General features: G+C 32.7%; 1 protein-coding gene across 1 annotated transcript; it reads right to left on the bottom strand.

Annotated features, from left to right (window-relative positions):
- Positions 1-3,880: 3,880 nt before the first annotated feature.
- On the bottom strand, positions 3,881-16,582 carry LOC125780457 (uncharacterized protein DDB_G0283697-like). Its single transcript, XM_049472914.1, has 7 exons — positions 16,420-16,582; positions 10,092-10,123; positions 8,769-8,993; positions 8,520-8,669; positions 7,527-7,572; positions 6,929-7,371; positions 3,881-4,929 (listed from the first exon to the last, which is right to left on the bottom strand). Exons 2-7 carry the CDS (start codon positions 10,103-10,105, stop codon positions 4,704-4,706), a joined length of 1,104 nt encoding a protein of 367 aa, XP_049328871.1. The 5' UTR covers positions 10,106-10,123; positions 16,420-16,582; the 3' UTR covers positions 3,881-4,703.
- Positions 16,583-19,499: the final 2,917 nt, after the last annotated feature.

The raw sequence follows: 19,499 nt of genomic DNA, 5'->3' as shown, positions 1-19,499 counted from the left end.
AAGTTTGATTTGTCAAGCTCAGGTATCAAAGCAGTTTTTTTAAATTAGATTACGCAATATATTTGGTAACTTACAGTAACAGGGTTGTGAGTAACAGGGTTGCAAATCTAGGCTAAGTTGTGGTTTGCCCCAGGAACAGATGCTAACTGTAAAATTTAGCTATGTACACAAGATCAAGCACAAACATGGTTATATAAGTATATAAAGTCAATTTTTAATCTACTCATTATTAGTCTTACAATATGAGTAACAGGGTTGAGTTCACTGAGAGACACACACAACTTGGACAAACTTGAAAATTGTTAGAGCACTTACTCTTGGTTTTGCCATGTGGGCAGAAAATGTCCTTGTGATGTCACTTCCTTTGTGCCAGTAGATAAATATTTTTAACTCTTTCTCTGCAGGTAAAATTCCTTATGGTAACAGGGTTGAGCGCATGTTGTGGGACACGACTTAATAGCATAAAAACTGTAACATGCAAAACAATGTAGACCAAAGAAGTTGTTTTCATGAGTAAAGGAGATGCAGATCAACAATATATAAGAGGAAGTCATTTATTTAGAGCTTATTTTAATTGTTAAATTTGCCAAAGGAGTTGGTCACCCAATGAGTGGGACAAGAGAAAACGGCCATTTTTTGAGGTGGTCCAAAGGTATTTTTGAGTCTTTTGAATAATATCTAAGGAGCTTATTTTTCCACCATATTTTACAGTTTGTCTTACAGCAAGTACATTTCTCACAGAAAATAGTCATTTAGATATTTTGGACATGTACACTTGAAATTTAAGTGGTGGAACAGGAAATGCACCAAAATCCTGGAATGTCCCACATAACAGTGCATTAGAGGAGACTTTAGATTTGATGTTATATATTTGGGAATTAACCCCATGGAAAAGTACCCCTAGCAACAAGTAAAAAGGCGTTGACTAGAAATTGGCTTCAATCAAACTCGCCACAAAAATAATTCTTTATTAATGTAGTAAAAAAAGTCTTTATAATGGAAAAAAACACCCCAATGTATTTGTTTTGTAGGACACTCACTGTAATCTCCCTCAAACCCTGTAAATAGTTTTTAAACACATAGGAGGTACATAACCTGTAATATTGTAGTAATTAAAAGTAATGGATGTTGAGGAGGGTGTATGAAGGTATGTATGTGTACATGTATGTTTATGTATGTATGAGTATATATATGGGTATATATGTGAGCAAGTGCAGGTGTGCACATATGTACATGTATATGTATACTATGTATGTGTGGATATGTGTCTAGATATGTGTACACCTATGCATAAAGAGTGTACGTTTATGGTATATATATATATATATATGGTATATATCTTGTCAACCATACTTACTGATGTGAAGAATTTGTAAAGAAATAATTTGTATGATTCCGTTTCAATAAAAACTTAAATAAAAAAACAAAAACAAAATGAAAATACTTTACAACATATATCCTTCGAATTAGATAATTGCAAAATTTGAAAATATAGATGTTAAATCTTAATTTTATCTTTTTTTTAATGTTCCGTTGTATCTAAATTCTGACGATACTTTGCATTATTAGTATGTTTATATTATTGAGTAAATACTACATTCACCGATGTAAATACTTGACCTCAATACCAAAATTAGAAATTTTATTTACTCTGAAATCCTTTAGAATAGCTAAGAATAAGAAATTCTATTTAATTTTTAAATTAACTGTAATTCCGGAAATGCTGTTCTAACTCACTATAGGGTGAGCTTTGATTCATTTTAGCAAATGTGTTTTTAGCAAACTTCACATGATCTGTAAGATTCCTTTAGAAAATAATGTGAAAAAATTTAACTTTTAACAGTTTTAACAAACAACTAAATTTTAACCACAAATCTCACAGCTTTTTTTTTTAAGATGCAAGTCAAATTTACATTTAACAGGTTTTTAATACATAATTTACTCTCATTACTAGAAATAAGTTTAAGTTAAATCCATTCCTATAAAATTCATTACATATTTGATTATAAATCTCTTTATTATAATAATGTAACCAGTTAGTAAACACTATAAAATCAGTAAATAAAGATCTGCTGAGTGTACAGAGCTGTGAAGTGCTGATGATCAGTATCTGTCATTAGCTCAGTATGGTGATCATGCTAATAGTGCTAATAGTGCTAATGCTAATAAACGACCCGTTACTGAGGATAACAGCTCTTAATGATTCAGGGAGGGACCAAGGTTAGAATAGCTTTTAATTTTATAGTATAGTTTAATTTTATTTAGTTTTGGTTAGTTAGTTTTAATTAGTTTTTAGAGCAGGTTTCCAAGTTTTTTTTATATTATTAATGCTTAGTTTTAGTTTAGTTTCATTAGTTTTAATATTAGTTTTAGGTTTTTCATACTTTGGGTTATTTCTAAGGTGCAGGATTCAAAAAGGTATTGTGTAATAAAAAAAAACAATAAACTAAATAAACCATTAAAAATATATATTCAGTAACTGTTAGAAAAAGTATATATGTAATACTGCAGATTAAAATAACCAACAGACTAAAACTGAAAAAAAAAGACCCTATCCATGAGACACGTAATAAACAACATAAAAAACATAAACAAACTCCAATAAAATCTACAGGTTTTACTCACTAAAACACTTCTAAATAAATTAACAAAGATTAAAACAAAGGATATTGTAACTGTAATTTCAGTTTGACTTAGTTAAGTTTTATAAACTGTCAATTCAGTTTATTATTTTTTTATTTATGTTTAGTTTTAAACCATTAAAAGAAAATATATATATACTGTACTGAGTTACTGTATTGTAATACAGCTGCTTAAAATAGTCAGTAGACTAAAACTCACATTAAGATGAAAATTAAAACCCTATCAATGAGACAGAATCATCATCACACCAGAGAAAAAAAACATAAACAAACTTAGAAACACAATAAAATCTACAGTTTTTACTCATTTTACCAGAATTACCAACTAAAGATGCTGATAAATAAATAAACAAAGAAAACTAAAACTATGCAAATTCTACCTGTAATTTCAGGTTCAGTTCCAGTTAGTTCTGTTTATTTCTTTTAATTGACGTTTTATTAGTTTCAGTTAACAAAAATGTTTTTTCAATTTTATTTTTTTCATTCGTTTTTGTTACAATAATAATCGATTGCTTTATTAGGCTGCATCAAACACTGTATACCATGTGACACTGGGAAATATAAACCCACGGTGAACGATAAGTCTCAGGACGTTTCCGCAACGGGAACCAAATTGGCCCCACGTTTTGCCTTCCTTTTTGTAGGTTACTTGGAAGAACAGGTTTTATATGAAGTACAAAAACAGCAATATCTCTCTAATACTATTTAATGGAAAAGATATATAGAAGACGTTTTCTTTGTTTGGAAAGGTACAGTCAATCTTTAGATGGAATTTGTACAATTTTTAAATATTAACTTTGCGGAACTAAAATGTAATAATACTACTACTAATAAAATAATCTAATTAAATTAATAATTAACTAATTAAAGTAATAATACAAAACTATTAAACATAAAATAAAATGAACTATTTTCATACTTATAACTTAAAATAGACCAGAAAATAGACGTTCACTGATTGTGCTCCTTATATAATGTGCAATAAAGTGCTCAGACAAAATTCTATTCTGTGTGTGCAAGATAATAAGGTACTAATAATAAAACTTGGTTTAATTGATGAGAAATTAAGATCAAAAGAAGATAAGATTAATACAATAAAAAAACAATTACTTTTACTTTAAAGAAGGTAAAAGGTAATAATACAAAACTTTAAAATAATAAAATAAAATGAATTATTTTTATACTGTGGTGGAAAATAAAGATTAGTGAGAGAAGAAACACGAAAATCTGAGTCTGGATCAAGTGAGCAGCAATTATTTAATAGGAGAAAAAAGACAGATTACATTACAAAGCATGCAAAAAACAGAAAATGAAACATTACAAAGATAAAATAAAATGTAGTGGATTTTATAATTATGTATTAAACACGTGATGCTTCAGTTTAGAAAACTGTAAATATTTTATTGTTTTGAGTAAATCAACACAACCTGATATAAAACAGCATGTTTATCAAAGAGCAGCATCGCTTTAACTTAATAAAGAACAAGAAATTAAACATTACAGCCATGCAATGAAAATTTTACTCGCAATAAATGTATTTTTATGTTTCTTCTTCCTCAGTTTTGTGTTCAGTGAGAGAAATCCAGCCTGTTTTGGGCGTGAACGAGTGTATTATGAAAAAATGAATATAGTTTGGCATCCCATTACTTTAAAATGATACAGTAATATCACTGGAAATGTATGTTTTGAACACATGAGAAAGATCTTAAAGAATTTAGTGGTGTGATTTTATAATAACCCTTTGATTTTCCTGTTTTATAGGACTCCAAACTCTTGATTTATTTTTCAGTATTATAACTGGAAACATACATACTGAATATAATAAAAATGTTACACAGTGTTCAGCAGTTAAAATGTTACGCTGATCTACAGATTATTTAGCTGTAAAACTAGTTTTAGTCTCGGCAGGAGAAGCTGCTACCGTAATACCGCCAATCACCTCCATTCCAATACTTACAGCTTAAAATAGACCAGAACATAGATGTTTACTGATGGTGCTGCTTATAATCCGCTAATAACAGGACTAGCAGTATTTTGTTTGTATAAGATAGTAACAGTAATTTATTTTAAATACTCGAGGAGGATCTTCTTCGATTGAAGCTGCCGCTGGTCAATAAGCCAGCGCTCGCTGCAGTAGCGCTCGTGAGCTCCGGTTAGCTCTGTTAGCATCCGCCCCTTCGGCAGAGCCCCGCCCACCGTTATAGGACACGCCTCCAACAGCTTCTCATAGGCCGCTTGTTGTTCCCTGTTTTCGGGGGCAGAATCAGTGGTGTTATCCTCCTGCTCACTAGAAGTAGAGAAAACCAGAGAAACCATGAGATACAGAACACAGGAAAACCATGAGATACATAACACAGGAAACCATGAGATACAGAACACAGGAAAACCATCAGATACAGAACACAGGAAAACCATGAGATACAGAACACAGGGAAACCAGGGCTGTTAGCGTTAAAGCGCTAACGCAGGGGTGTCCAAACTACGGCCCGCGGGCCGTTTCCTTTTTTGGAGCGCGAGGTATTTTAGAAATAGAATGAAAGTTGGCCCGCTGTTAAGCAAGTTTTTATAATTCAAAGTTTGAACGCTAGATGTCTGAAACGGGCCAAAGAGTCTAAAAGCGGAGAGAGTGTGCATTTCTAGCGCAGAAAAACGGGCCAAAGAGTCTAAAAGCGGAGAGAGTGCACATTTCTAGCGCAGAAAAATGGGCCAAAGAGTCTAAAAGCGGAGGGAGTGTGCATTTCTAGCGCAGAAAAATGGGCCAAAGAGTCTAAAAAGCGGAGATAGTGCGCATTTCTAGCGCAGAAAAAAAGGCCAAAGAGTCTAACAGCGGAGAGAGAGTGCACTTCTAGCACAGAAAAACGGGCCAAAGAGTCTAAAAGCGGAGAGAGTGCACATTTCTAGCACACAAAATCAGGCCAAATAGTCTAAAAGCAGAGAGGGTGCGCGTTTCTAGCACAGAAAAACAGGCCAAAGAGTCTAAAAGCGGAGAGAGTGCGCATTTCTAATCATTCATAATCATCAAGTTATGATTAGTTAAATCCAAACAAAGGTGACTTCATAACCTTTATAAACATGTTACTCCACATTACATTTACTGTTGTTAGAATAAATTATATGTGCAAAATCTGAATTATATACATATACAACAAAAAACAATCAGTTATGTGATTATATTGGCATGTTAATTCTGTTATATATTTATATATTTACATTGGATCCTGTGTTTTAAGTTTACGTTTTATAGCTATTTTTGGCAGCAGTTAATATAAAAATATAAACGTATAAACGTTAGATAACCCAAACCCTCCCAGTCTGTTAGCAGAACAAGACATTATCCTAAAAGTCGTTTTTATTACAGTATATTGTGTTTTATTATTACTATTGTTGTGATTCACTGCTCTGATTACTGAACTCAAATTCAGCCCCCCCCCGCCAGGAAAAGCGCCCTCTCTTTGTTCTTAGTTCTAGATAAAAGCGTGGATTAGAGTTTTAGCTAACTTTAATTAGGGTCTCATTTTTATATTTTTTTACACACACACTCGACACCCCATGCACTCCACACCAACCACTTAGCAACACCTTAGCAACCACCTGGTAAACGTTAGCAACTGCCTAGCAACTGCTTAGCAACCACTTTAGAAATTATAGCAACCGCCTAGCAACCACTTAGCAACTAAATGAAACACGTTAGCAACTGCCTAGCAACCACTTAGCAACCACTTTAGAAATTATAGCAACTGCCTAGCAACCAGATAGCAACTGCTTAGCAACCACCTGGAAAACGTTAGCAACTGCCTAGCAACCATTTATCAAACACTTAGGAACCATGTGGAATACGTTATCAACTGCCTAGAAACTACCTAGCAACCACTAAGCAACACCTTACTATATCAGACAATTATTAGCTTTCCAGCCAATGCTTTTTGAACTTTTTGGACATTTAGCCGAAAGTCAACAGCATAGCAACCACTGTTTGCACGCTTCAGACAGAAACAGTTATTAGCGCACTTTTCCAAGCCAACTTAAAGATCGTTATTGAACTTTCCTTTTCTTTTTTCTGATATTCATCCCCACGTTTCCTACGCCAACGAACACCACTAATATAAATATAATTACATTTCACATTTATTACATTTAATCTTTTATTTAAATTAAAATATCCACTATAAAACTATAAAAAGCATCTTAAGAAGAACGAGTGAAATCAATCGCAGTTAATCACAGAGTATTGTTGTGGTTATTCTAATGAAAACATATTTGATATATTTGATATATTTCACACTTACTATGAGTGAGTGGTGAGTCTCTTGAGCAGGACACTCGCCGCCACCACGTTGCCAAATTCCTGCATGCAGTAGTGCATCTCTGCATTTTCTGAACAGGAAGTGAGACGTCCCTCCGTCAGGTGCTTCTCGTCATCCGTCATCCTGCTGGTGAACGTCCTGGAAGTGTTACGGGACTTTTTATCATCCTCCTCTTCATCACCCGGCGTCCTGCTGGAGGACGTCCTGGGCATCCAGCTGCTCTCTTCATCATCCTCCTCATCATCTTCCTCATCCTCTTCTTCATCATCCATCATCCTGCTGGAGAACGTCCAGGTGGTATGTTCATCATCCTCATCCTCATCGTCCGTCGTGATCTCTTCCTCCTCCTCTTCCTCTTCCTCCTGGCGCTTCCTCTTCTTCCTCGACTGAACTGAGCTCGGCTCTTCGCTGTCCGAACCAGACGCCTGTAAAAAGAACGTTAAAAACACGTTAAAATCACTTTTAAAGTGCTTCCCACAGCACACACACGATCACACTCGTTATAACAGGTTATAACAGGTTGTAACAGCATTTATAACATATCACATCAATTAAATCAATTAAATACTGAAGATCTTACCGTCTCCTGCTGCTGATTCACGCTCTCTCGGTTCCTCACATCAGGACTGAAATAAAATAAAAACATATTTTATTAATTCTCACGAACGCTCAGGAATGAGGGTGGAAGTGTTTATTAATCTAAAAATAGAAAACTGAGCGAAAAACGCAAATCAAGAATAAACTAGGCTAAGAAAAAAACTGACTTTATAAACAGACCAAAAAAAAAAAACTAAAAAAACAAAGAATACAAAACAAAACTAAAACTAAACAAATTTAACAAGAAACAACAAACCAACTAAAACCTGAGAAGCACGAAACATAATTATTATATTATTATTATAAGAAACATTTTATGTGACACTAGTACGGAACAGGGGCGTCGCCATGTTTCCCTTCTAATTCAGCAAGTTAACTAAAGCTAAACTAAGTAAACAGAACTGTAATTCTTATAAAAAAAATATTAGTGCTGGATGTTAATCTACACAGATTTCTCTCCTGAAAACTGTTTGTTTGGCATGATGCATTAGCATTATTGGCTAACCATTAGCTCTAGTAAATACCACCCGCTAGCGCTACACTGAGTAACCCTGAGTGTTAAGGTAAACCACGGCGATATTAGCAAGTACCACATAGCTTATTTTAGCACAGTAAACACGGAGACTACAGTACAATACTTAGCGTGTTAGCAGCTAATGCTAATACTGCTAAAACTGAACTGAAAACTCCTGTATAATGCTGTATAATACTTCAGTGGAGTGGCTTTAATACCTGCTCCCTAATATCCTTTATAAAATTAAAGGACTTCTAAAGAATTTTAGTGCGCCTTTTAGTGTGAAAAATACAGTATATATGCAAGGAGGGTGAGGAACACCTGGGGAAGGAAACGAGGGGGCGGGGTTACAAACAAGACACACCATAGCACATAGCACCATAACACTAACAGCTAGGGCTCAGACAGGACTATAACAAAGGATCATGTGCTTTAAAAGAAATTTTTATTTTAAACACTCACCCAGAGCTCTCAGAATCTGAATCTGATTCACTCTCAGCCACGCCCACTGCAGGGGGAGGGGCTTCAGGCAGATATGGAATAAGAGGAGGAATGGCTTCAGGAGGGATGTTGACCACAACGTTCCCCCTGTCCTTCAGCTGCGCCATAAAACTGTTAAAAACAAAAATGAAATAAAAACGGGAATCAGCTTTTTAGGATTGGTTTTAAAAGGGTTTTTAGGTAAAACTGATTAAAGTATCAGAGTTTTACCAGCGGATAGGATCCGGCTGATCCATGATCCTCCTGATCAGACTGTAGTCCCACACCCGACCGTCCCTCAGCAAATCCTGCGCAGTCATCTTCTCCATTTCCACCTCCCTCTCCACCTCAGAGGCAGACCTCCCCCTCATGCACCGCCTCCTCAGGTGAGCCCCCAGGTTCCAGCGGGTCTTCTTACAGACGGGACACAGCAGGTACGGCCTGTAACAACCCTCGCTGTTACAGAAAAAACATACATTAAAAATACAGATTATTATAACTTTTTACTTTCTGTACACCTTTACCTTTATTTCATTTATTCATTTCTTTTTATTCTTTACTTTGAGTCCAATTACTTAAAATAAGGTAAAAAAAATTCTAAGAAAGACTGATTAAGATAAGTATTCCTAAAAAAATAAGATATATTGCTTTAAATTTTTTCCCACACTTTAAATATATACACTTTTATCTTTTAAAATAAACATAAATTGATTTTTACTTTTTTAAAGGTAAAAAAAAATCATATAAATCATGCATTGTTATATGTAAATAAAATAATTCAGCATAAAAGGATAAAATATATGTATCTTTTTATACATCTAATTTTCTGTTTTACATTTTGAGCCTTGTTTTATTTTATTTTGGCATGTTACCTTGTTATTTAATTTATTTTATCATTGTACACAAATAAAAATGTATTAACTAAAAGTGAAAAAAACTGTAATTAAAAGAAAAAACAGTAACTAACTGGAACTGAATTGAGAGTTTATAGAACGAACTGAAATTTTATGTAGAACATGTTTTTTGTCTTTGTTCATTTAGTTGTAAGTGTTTTACGTTAGCAATTCTGGTAAAGAGGAGTAAAACCTGTATATTTTATTGGGTTTTTTTATTTGTTTAATATCTTTTATCTCTGGTGTGATGATTTTATTTATTTTTATTTGTTTTTAATTGTTTTATTGTATTTTATGTTTCTTTTAAAAGATAAAAAGTGTATAGAATTAAAGTGTGTTCAGATGCTACATGTTCTACACTGCAAAAAACAATCTAATGATTTTTTTTTTAGGAATACTTATCTGAATCAATTTTCTTAGAATTTTAATTGGACTCAAATTAAGCACAAAAAGTCTCCAGTCAAGTTATTCTGATTCTTGTTTTCAAATTTAAGGTGATTTCTGTTTTTCCTACTTTTGTCTAGTTTTTGCCAATAGTATTTTTTGCAGTGGAAAAATAAAACTACAAAATTTACTTAAAAAATAAAAACTACAGCGTGTATACATATATATATACATACACACACACACAGTTTAAGACAGATAATAAAACTGTACTCACAGGAATGCAGCCATCTCAAGCAGGAAGAAGATCTACGAGCAGAAAGAAGCAAAGATCAGTGAAGCAGCTTCCAAACTAAAACTAGAAGTAGAACTGAGACTCTCAGTTCCAGCTTTTATGTAGGGATATAACCCTGCCCCTCCAGTCTCACAGTCCCTCCCACTACCACCCAGTCCCTCCCACTACCACCCAGTCCCTCCCACTCCATTAACAAAAAATAACAAAATAACAAAAACTAAAAGTGAAAAACATTTTCTTCAACTGAAACTAATAAAAACTGTAACTAAAAGAATCAAACTGTAACTAACTAGAACTGAATTGAGAGTTTATAAAATTAACTGATATTACAGTGTCATTGTATGTGTATTAGGTGTTTTTTAGTTGGTAATTCTGTTAAAAATGAGTAAAAACTGTAGATTTTATTGTGTTTGAGTTTGTTTATGATTTTCACTCTGGTGTGACGATGATGTGTCTCATTGATAGAGTTTTTATTTGCATCCTAATGTGAGTATTACATGCAGATTTTAGTGTACCTTTTTGAATCCTGCATCTCAGAAACAACCCAAAGTATAAAGAAAAAAAAAGACTAAAACTAATGAAAACTAAACTAAAACTAAACATTAATAAAAAACGAAAAACAAAAAAACCTAACAAACCTGCTCTAAAAGCTAATTAAAAATAACTAAATCACGATTTTACTGAACTAAATTGAACTGAAATTACAGGTACAATATTCTTTATTTTAATCTTTATTTATTTAAAAGTGTTTTTAGTTGGTAATTCTGGTAAAATTAGTAAAACCTGTACATTTTTATTGGGTTTCCGAGTTTGTTTATGTTTTTCTCTCTGGTGTGATGATGATGTGTCTCATGGATAGGTTTTTTTATTTTAATTTTAAGTGTGAGTTTTAGTCTGTTGGCTATTTTAAGCTGCAGTATTACATGCAGTTTTTAGTGGACAGTTGGATGTTTAATATATATTTTAATGGTTTATTTTGTTGAGTTTTTATTACACACTACCTTTTTAAATCCTGCACCTCAGAAATAAACCAAAATATAAAAAAATAAAACTAATAGTAAAACTGATTAAAACTAAACTAAAACTAAGCATTAATCAAAAAATTTAAATGTGGAAAAACTAGCAAACCTGCTCTAAAACTAATTAAAACTAACTGAATTGAGAGTTTATAAAACTAACTATTTTGAACTGAAATTACAGGTACAATTTGCTTCGTTTTAATCTTTGTTAATTTATTTTTAAACATTTTTTTGAGTTGGTAATTCTGGTAAAAAATAAGCATCAGTGTTACATATATTTTTTTTGTGGACAGTTGTTTGTTTAACAGTAACTAAATATATAAATATATATTATTTTTTATGGTTTATTTTGTTGAGTTTGTATTACACAACACCTTTTTAAATCCTGCACCTCAGAAACAACACAAAGTATGAAAAAAAACTAAAACTTATACTAAAACTAATGAAAACTAAATTAAAACTAAGCATTAATAAAAATAAAAAAATAATTACAACTAACTGAACTGGAGGAGGAATGGTCAAAACTAAATAAAATTAAACTAGAATATAAAATTAAAAGCTATTCTAAACTTGGTCCCTCCCTGAACCATTAAGAGCTGTTATCCTCAGTAACGGGTCGTTTATTAGCATTAGCACTATTAGCACTATTAGCATGATCACAATACTGAGCTAATGACAGATACTGATCATCAGCACTTCACAGCTCTGTACACTCAGCAGATCCTTATATACTGATTTTATAGTGTTTACTAACTGGTTACATTATTCACATAAAAGAGGTTTATAATATAAAATATGTGATGAATTTTATAGGAAAGGACTTCATTTTAAACTTCTTTCTAGATATGAGAGTAAACTACTTATTAAACGTCTGATAAATGTAAATTTGACTCACAGTTAGAAGATTAGCTTTGAGATCTTTGGGTAAAATGTAGTTGTTTTGTTAAAACTGTTAAATATTCTGTAGCCAAACTGTAATAAAGATAAGACTTCAGATAATTTTCTAAAAAATGTTACTCAAAATGTGAAGTCTGAACATTGTTGTTTTATTCTATAAACTACAGACAACATTTCTCCCAAATTCCAAATAAAAATATTCTCATTTAGAGCATTTATTTACAGAAAATGAGAAATGACTGAAATAACAAAAAAAGATGCAGAGTTTTCAGACCTCAAATAATGCAAAGAAAACAAGTTCATATTCATAAAGTTTTAAGAGTTCAGAAATAATCAATATTTAGTGGAATAATCCTGGTTGGTTTTTAATCACAGTTTTTTTTTCATGCATCTTGGCATCATGTTCTCCTCCACCAGTCTTACACACTGCTTTTGGATAACTTTATGCTGCTTTACTCCTGGTGTAAAAATTCAAGCAGTTCAGTTTGGTGGTTTGATGGTTTGTGATCATCCATCTTCCTCTTGATTATATTCCAGAGGTTTTTAATTTGGTAAAATCAAAGAAACTCATCATTTTTAAATGGATTCTTATTTTTTTTACAGAGCTGTTTTCTTTTAAATCTGCCCCAAACTGTGCATTTTTTTTTCAATAAAGAGATCAGAGAAGTGTAGCGCAGGTTATGCATTTAATTTTTGCACGTTTTTTTTTTTTTTTGCATGTTAGCGAGGAAAAGCAATGCACATTGTTGATTACATTTTACATTTTTACACTGCTTTTTTTTTTTACATTTTGCTGCTTTTAAGTTTAAAAGTCAGGACACATTTAATAAAAAAAATATGAGATAATTCAGACAATGCATGAAGAGAAGAGTCTCAAGCATTTTATTCACTTTATATTAATAGTATATAATATAATCTAATAATGTCAATATTGCATGATTTTAATCTAGAAGCTCCTTCTTAAAGCATTTGTGTTTCTTTAAGTTGGAATGTCTGAAGTTCTTGCCGCAGTCAGAGCAGTAATACGGTTTCTCTCCGGTATGAATTCTCCTGTGGATTTGGAGATTGCTCAGTTGATTGAAGCTCTGCCCGCACTCCGAACAGTGATACGGTTTCTCTCCGGTATGAATTCTCTGGTGGGTTCGGAGGTGAGTCTGTTGTTTGAAGGTCTTCCCGCAGTCTGAGCACTCGTACGGTTTCTCTCCGGTATGAATTCGCTGGTGTTTTCGGAGTTTACCCTGCGTAGTAAAGCTCTTCCCACACTCGAGGCAGTGATGCGGTTTCTCTCCGGTATGAATTTGCTGGTGTCTTCGCAGGTTACTCTGCTGATAGAAACTCTGGCCGCAGTCGGAGCACTCGTACGGCTTCTCTCCGGTATGAATTCGCCGGTGTTTTTGGAGATTGGCGTGTTGGGTAAAACTTTTGCCGCAGTCTGAGCAGAGAAACGGTTTCTCTCCGGTATGAATTTGCTGGTGTCTTTGGAGATTACTGCGCAGCGCAAACGTCTTTCCACATACCGAGCACTCGTAGGGTTTCTCTCCGGTATGAATTCGTCGGTGTCTTTGGAAATGACTGAGTCCCATAAACGTCCTCCCACAGTCTGAGCAGCAGTGAGTTTCTGGTGTTGGTCTAGGAGATAAATTAGCGTTGAGAAGATCTGAAGATGTTTTCTCAGGGCTGGAGGTGATAGAAACCGTACTCTCGCGTTTAACCTCTCCAAACTTCAGCATTGTGAGAGACGTCTGGATATCTCGTGTTTGCGAGAGTAAATTTTAACTGTAGAGGCAGTTTTAAAGAATTCATTCGAAGACGACGCCAACAACGATGACGATCGGAAACTGGTCTTTCTGGAAGAGACGAAAAATTATAATGTCAGATATTTTTGTAATTCGATAATATTTTAGCTCTGCAAATGTATTTGTGTATTAAAGTCAAGTATATTGGACTGTAGTCTGAGCGATTACTGTGTTAAAACAAGCTATTGGGGAAAAAACGCTGGCTAATATCACCCTGGCTTACCAGAACAGTCAGGGAACCTCAGTGTAGTGCTGGCTAGCTCTAGGGGTTAGCTGCTAATGATAATGCTAATGCTGCTGCACCCAGCCTTAGTAAAAATCTGGAAATCTAAGCTTACTGTAAATAAAGAAGAGAAATCTGTGTCGATTAACATCCAGCGCTCGTTTGACTTTGAAATTCTTCTAGACCAGCTGATTTAGAAAGGGAACATGGAGACACCCATGTTCCTTACTAGTGTTGCATAGATAGTGCCCCTTACAATATGGTGCGCCTTAAAGTCTGTAAAATACAGTACATTGCACAAAGTGGATAGAATAATTCTACATTAATCGATTTCAACCACCAGCTTTAGACTAGTGGTTTTCAAACTGTGGCACTGTGGTATTGTATTTGGAACAATAAAATGATATATTTAAGATGACTGAATATTAATGGCCTGTTTTTCTGCATATTTCGAGTTTCTAATAGTTGTATTTTCATTAGGTGGTGTCAAATTTAACAGACTGTTTGATAATCTGGAGTTATGGCAACTGGAAATTGAGCAACAGGCAATTATACTCCTTCAGTCGTATAAATTAATGCTAAGTTCAGAGGATCATAATAAAATGATAGAATAATATTCCTTGTTTTTTAGGATATTAACAGAGCAATTGGTCTATTTTCATAATTTCATGTCATCTTCAACAAGCTATTTGATAATATGGAGTTTAGACAACTGGAAATATGCAAAACAGGCAATTAATTCTCATCCAATATTTAGGGCAACTGGAAATATGAACATCAATCAATTTATTCTCATTTAGAATTGATCATATTCAGAATGCCATATTCAGAGGGTCATATTAAAAATCATGGTACAGTAATATTTCTTAATCTTCAGGCTATTCACAGTCTTATAGTTATAATTTCATTATTTGGTGTGAACTTCAACAGATTATTTGATAATCTGGAGTTGGGGCATCTGTAAATATGCAGAACAGGCAATTTATTCTCCCTCAGTATTGTATTAAATGCCAAGTTGAGAGGGTCATAATAAAAAAATGGTACAGTAATATTTCTTATTATTTGGGATATTCACAGTGTAATAGTTATATTTTTATAATTTGGTTTTAAATTGAACATATTATTTGATAATCTGGAGTTACGGTAACTGGAAATATGCAGAACAGGTAATTTATTCCCAATTAATCTTCTCAAATGCCAGGTTCAGAAGGTCATAATAAAGAAACGGTACAGTAATAGTCTTCGTTCTTTGGGATATTCACAGTGTAATAGTTCTATTTTCATAATTTGGTGTCAAATTGAACAGATTATTTCATAATCTAGAGTTACGGCAACTGGAAATATGCAGAACAGGCAATTTATTCTCCTTCAATATTTCTCAAATGTGAAGTTCAGACAGTCATAATAAAGAAATGGTACAGTAATATTCCCAACAGTTCAGGATACTTACAGCATATTTGGTCTAATTTCATAATTCTGTGTTTTCCTTAACAGATTATTTCATAATCTAGAGTTAAGGCAACTGGAAATATGCAGAACAGGCAATTTATTCTCAATTAATCTTCTCAAATACCAGCTTCAGAAGGTCATAATAAAGAAATGGTACAGTAATATTTCTTATTCTTTGGATTATTCACAGTAGAATTGTTATATTTTCATAATTTGGTTTCAATTTCAACAGACTGTTTGAAAATCTGGAGTTACGGCATCTGAAAATATGCAGAACAGGCTATTTAGCCTATTCTCCTTCAGTTTTGTATTAAATGCCAAGTTGAGAGGGTCATAATAAAAAAATGGTACAGTAACATTCCTTATTATTTGGGATGTTCACAGTGTAATAGTTATATTTTTATAATTTGGTTTCAAATTGAACAGATTATTTGATAATCTGGAGTTACGGCAACTGGAAATATGCAGAACAGGTCATTTATTCCCAATTAATCTTCTCAAATGCCAGCTTTGGAAGGTCATAATAAAGAAATGGTAAAGTAATATTTCTTATTCTTTGGGATATTCACAGTGTAATAGTTCTAAATTAATAATTTAGTTTCAGATTCAACAGACTGTTTGATAATCTTGAGTTACAGCAACTAGAAATATGTAGAACAGGCAATTTATTCTCTTATTCTCTCTACTTAAAAGCTAAACTCAAACCCCAATCCTGCTCTATACTGGTGAATCATTATTATATAGTATTTCAACTTTTTAGGGTGGACCTGAGATATCTATCTATCTATCTATCTATCTATCTATCTATCTATCTATCTATCTATCTATCTATCTATCTATCTATCTATCTATCTATCTGCTCTTGATCTGGAGTGAGGAGTAAAGTGAGAGTAAACAGTGAGTAAAAGTGTAGTAGAGTTCTTTACCTGCAGCAGATCAGATCCTGTTTCTCTATAAAACACTGCGGACTCAGATCTTCTTCTTCTCCTTTTGTGTTTTTATGGCAGTTTGGCACCAAATTTATATGGAGCATTACTGCCACCATCTGGACTGGAGTATATGGTTCAGGAGTTTACAAGAAAAAAAAATAAAAATAAAATAAAAATAAATAAAATACAATAATAATCCCAAATCCTGTTAATTCGTCCAGTATTTTTTAAGAAACAAATTTAATATTTGAAACGGACGTCACCTGTACTTAATTGCAGAATTCCCTTAAGACTGAACAGGGGTGGGTTTTCTTACTTAAGATTGATGGTAGGCCTGTCACAATAATCGCAATATCGATTTATCGTACAATAAATGAACATGATCTCAATCATTTTTGATAATGGTAATATCGTATGTTGTGTTTATTTTTGTTTGTTCGCACACACTACAGTGAACAGTATTTTAGCCAGTCATGCTTCAATATTAATAATTGTGACTCCATACACACAGTATGGACTAAAGTAGATGAAGAAATAAATATATAATCCTAAAATAATTATTCAAAAATAATAAAAGACATTATTATTATTAATTTTTGCCATCTTTAAAAGTGTGTAATTGCATTTTTATGCTATTCTGTTTTCATTATATCAGTGGTATTTAATAGTCTTAAAATTACAATTGTATCGCAATAACTTCTAGGACAATATATCGTCCACAAAATATTCTTATTGTGACAGACCTAATTGTTCGATAATTAGATAATTCGATTTTTTCAAACCCGTGTGTAAACTCACTCGCAGATTAACGAGTAAACTGACCCAATCGTTATTTTTAAAGTTATTTATAAAGTTAAGCAGTTCAGCAATTTTAAGTTGCTTCCAGTTCAGTACCTTAAACACTAATTTTAAGGGAGAAAAGGTATTATTTCCATGGTTGAATTATTATATTATATTATTTTATATTATGTTATGTTATATTATAGGGCATATTGGAACTGATCAATCAAACCCATGAATAAATCATTAAAATCCAGATTAGTGATGTTAGAGTGTTTTACATTAATGTTGCAATTAATGCAATTAATACATTTCTGCAGATGATGCTCACAGACTAAACAAAGCTGCAAACTCTCCAGGTCTGTGGATTCTGTAACCAGGCTGTTACTGTACCATTCACACACTTATATACAATTTATATCAGACCAGGAATTACAGGAATTTAACACCACATTATGAAAATAGAACTGTATCACTGTAGACAGTCTAAAAAAAATAAAAATATTACTGTACCATTTCTTTATTATGACCTTCTGAACTTGAGATTTGACAGTAGTTACTGAACATTAATTGCCTGTTCTTCATATTTCCAGTTGCTCTAAATACATATCATCAAATAATCTGTTAACTTTGACTCCAAATTATAAAAATAGATTTATTAGTCTGTGAATAGCCTAAAGAACAAGGGGGATTACTGTAACATTTATTTTATTGTGACTCTCTGAACTTGCCATTTAAAAAAAATATTAAAGGAGAAATTAAATTGCCTGTTCTGCATATTTCCAGTTTCTCTAACTCCAGATTATCCAATAATCTGTTGAATTTGACACTGAATTATGAAAATAGAACTATTAGTCTGTAAACAGCCTAAAGAACACAGGATATTACTGTAATTTATTTTTATTTTATATTTTTTAAATGCTAAGTTCAGAGGGTCATAATAAATAAAATGCTACAGTAATATTTATATTTCTTTAGGCTATTCACAGACTAATAGTTCTATTTTCATAATCTAGTGTTAAATTAAACAGATTATTTGATAATCTGGAGTTAGAGAAACTGGAAATATGCAGAACTGACTAATTATTCTCTTTTAATATTTTTAATGTCAACTTTAGAGGGTCATAATAAAAACATTGCACACCAATATTCTTGTTTGTTTTAGGATAGTCGCAGTGTAATAGTTCTATTTGTATAATCTGGTGTTGCCTTTAACAGATTATTTGATATTCTGAAGTAGTGCTGTGCGATTATGATGGTAAATATTGTGGGGATGATAGAAAAGTGCTACTTAGCTTCTATCATCCCTATTTATTCTACAGTAAATTCATTAATTATTCATGCAAATATATAAAGTAGGCTATGATGAAATGTGTTGGCGTGGTCACTTTGCATAAACTCGGTTTATATAAGTGATAATAAAGTAATCTTTGCGAAAAAAGCTTCATTATGTGTTTTTTTTGCGACGTGGCGCTGCTTCACGTTATTTGACAGACACTTTAAAAAATGTTAATTGAATTTATTTTGATAACTTGAAAAAATGAGCTACTGCATCTACCTCATCTGTTTTTTATCATGTGATACATATATGTTGCTGCATTAAAAGGTAGTAATTCTCATTTTTGAAAGTTTGGTTTAATGTCACTTTTAAAAAATATATATGATATATGAATTTTCCCATATCTCCCAGCACTAATCTGGAGTTAGGGTAGCTGGAAATATGCAGAACAGTCTATTTATTTTTTTTAAAGAATTTTATCAAACGCCAAGGTTAGAGGGTCATAATAAAGAATGATACAGTAAAATCCTCAACAGTTCAGGATATTTACAGCATATTCAGTCTATTTTTATAATTTCGAGTCAACTTCAGCAGATTATTTGATAATCTGGAGTTGAGGCAAGTGAAAATATGCAGAACAGGCCATTCATTCTCCTTTCATATTTTTAATGCCAAGTTCAGAGGGTCATAATAAAAAACTGTACACTAATATTCTTATTTTTCTTGGGATATTCACAGTGTAATAGTTCTATTTGTATAATTTGGTGTTGCCTGCAGCAGATTATTTGATAATCTGGAGTTAGAGCAACTGGAAATATGCAGAACAGGCAATTTATTTTTTTTTAAAGAATTTTCTCAAACGCCAGGGTTAGAGGGTCATAATAAAGAATGATACAGTAAAATAAAAATAAAAACTGTTCAGTATATTTACAGCGTATTTGATCTATTTTCATAAATTGGAGTCAACTTCAGCAGATTATTTGATAATCTGGAGTTAGAGCAACTGGAAATATGCAGA

Source organism: Astyanax mexicanus, unplaced genomic scaffold (assembly GCF_023375975.1).
Source record: "Astyanax mexicanus isolate ESR-SI-001 unplaced genomic scaffold, AstMex3_surface scaffold_31, whole genome shotgun sequence".
Lineage (NCBI taxonomy): Eukaryota > Metazoa > Chordata > Actinopteri > Characiformes > Acestrorhamphidae > Astyanax > Astyanax mexicanus.
The sequence above is the reverse complement of the archived record's forward strand: the minus strand, read 5'-3'. Positions and strand labels throughout refer to the sequence as shown.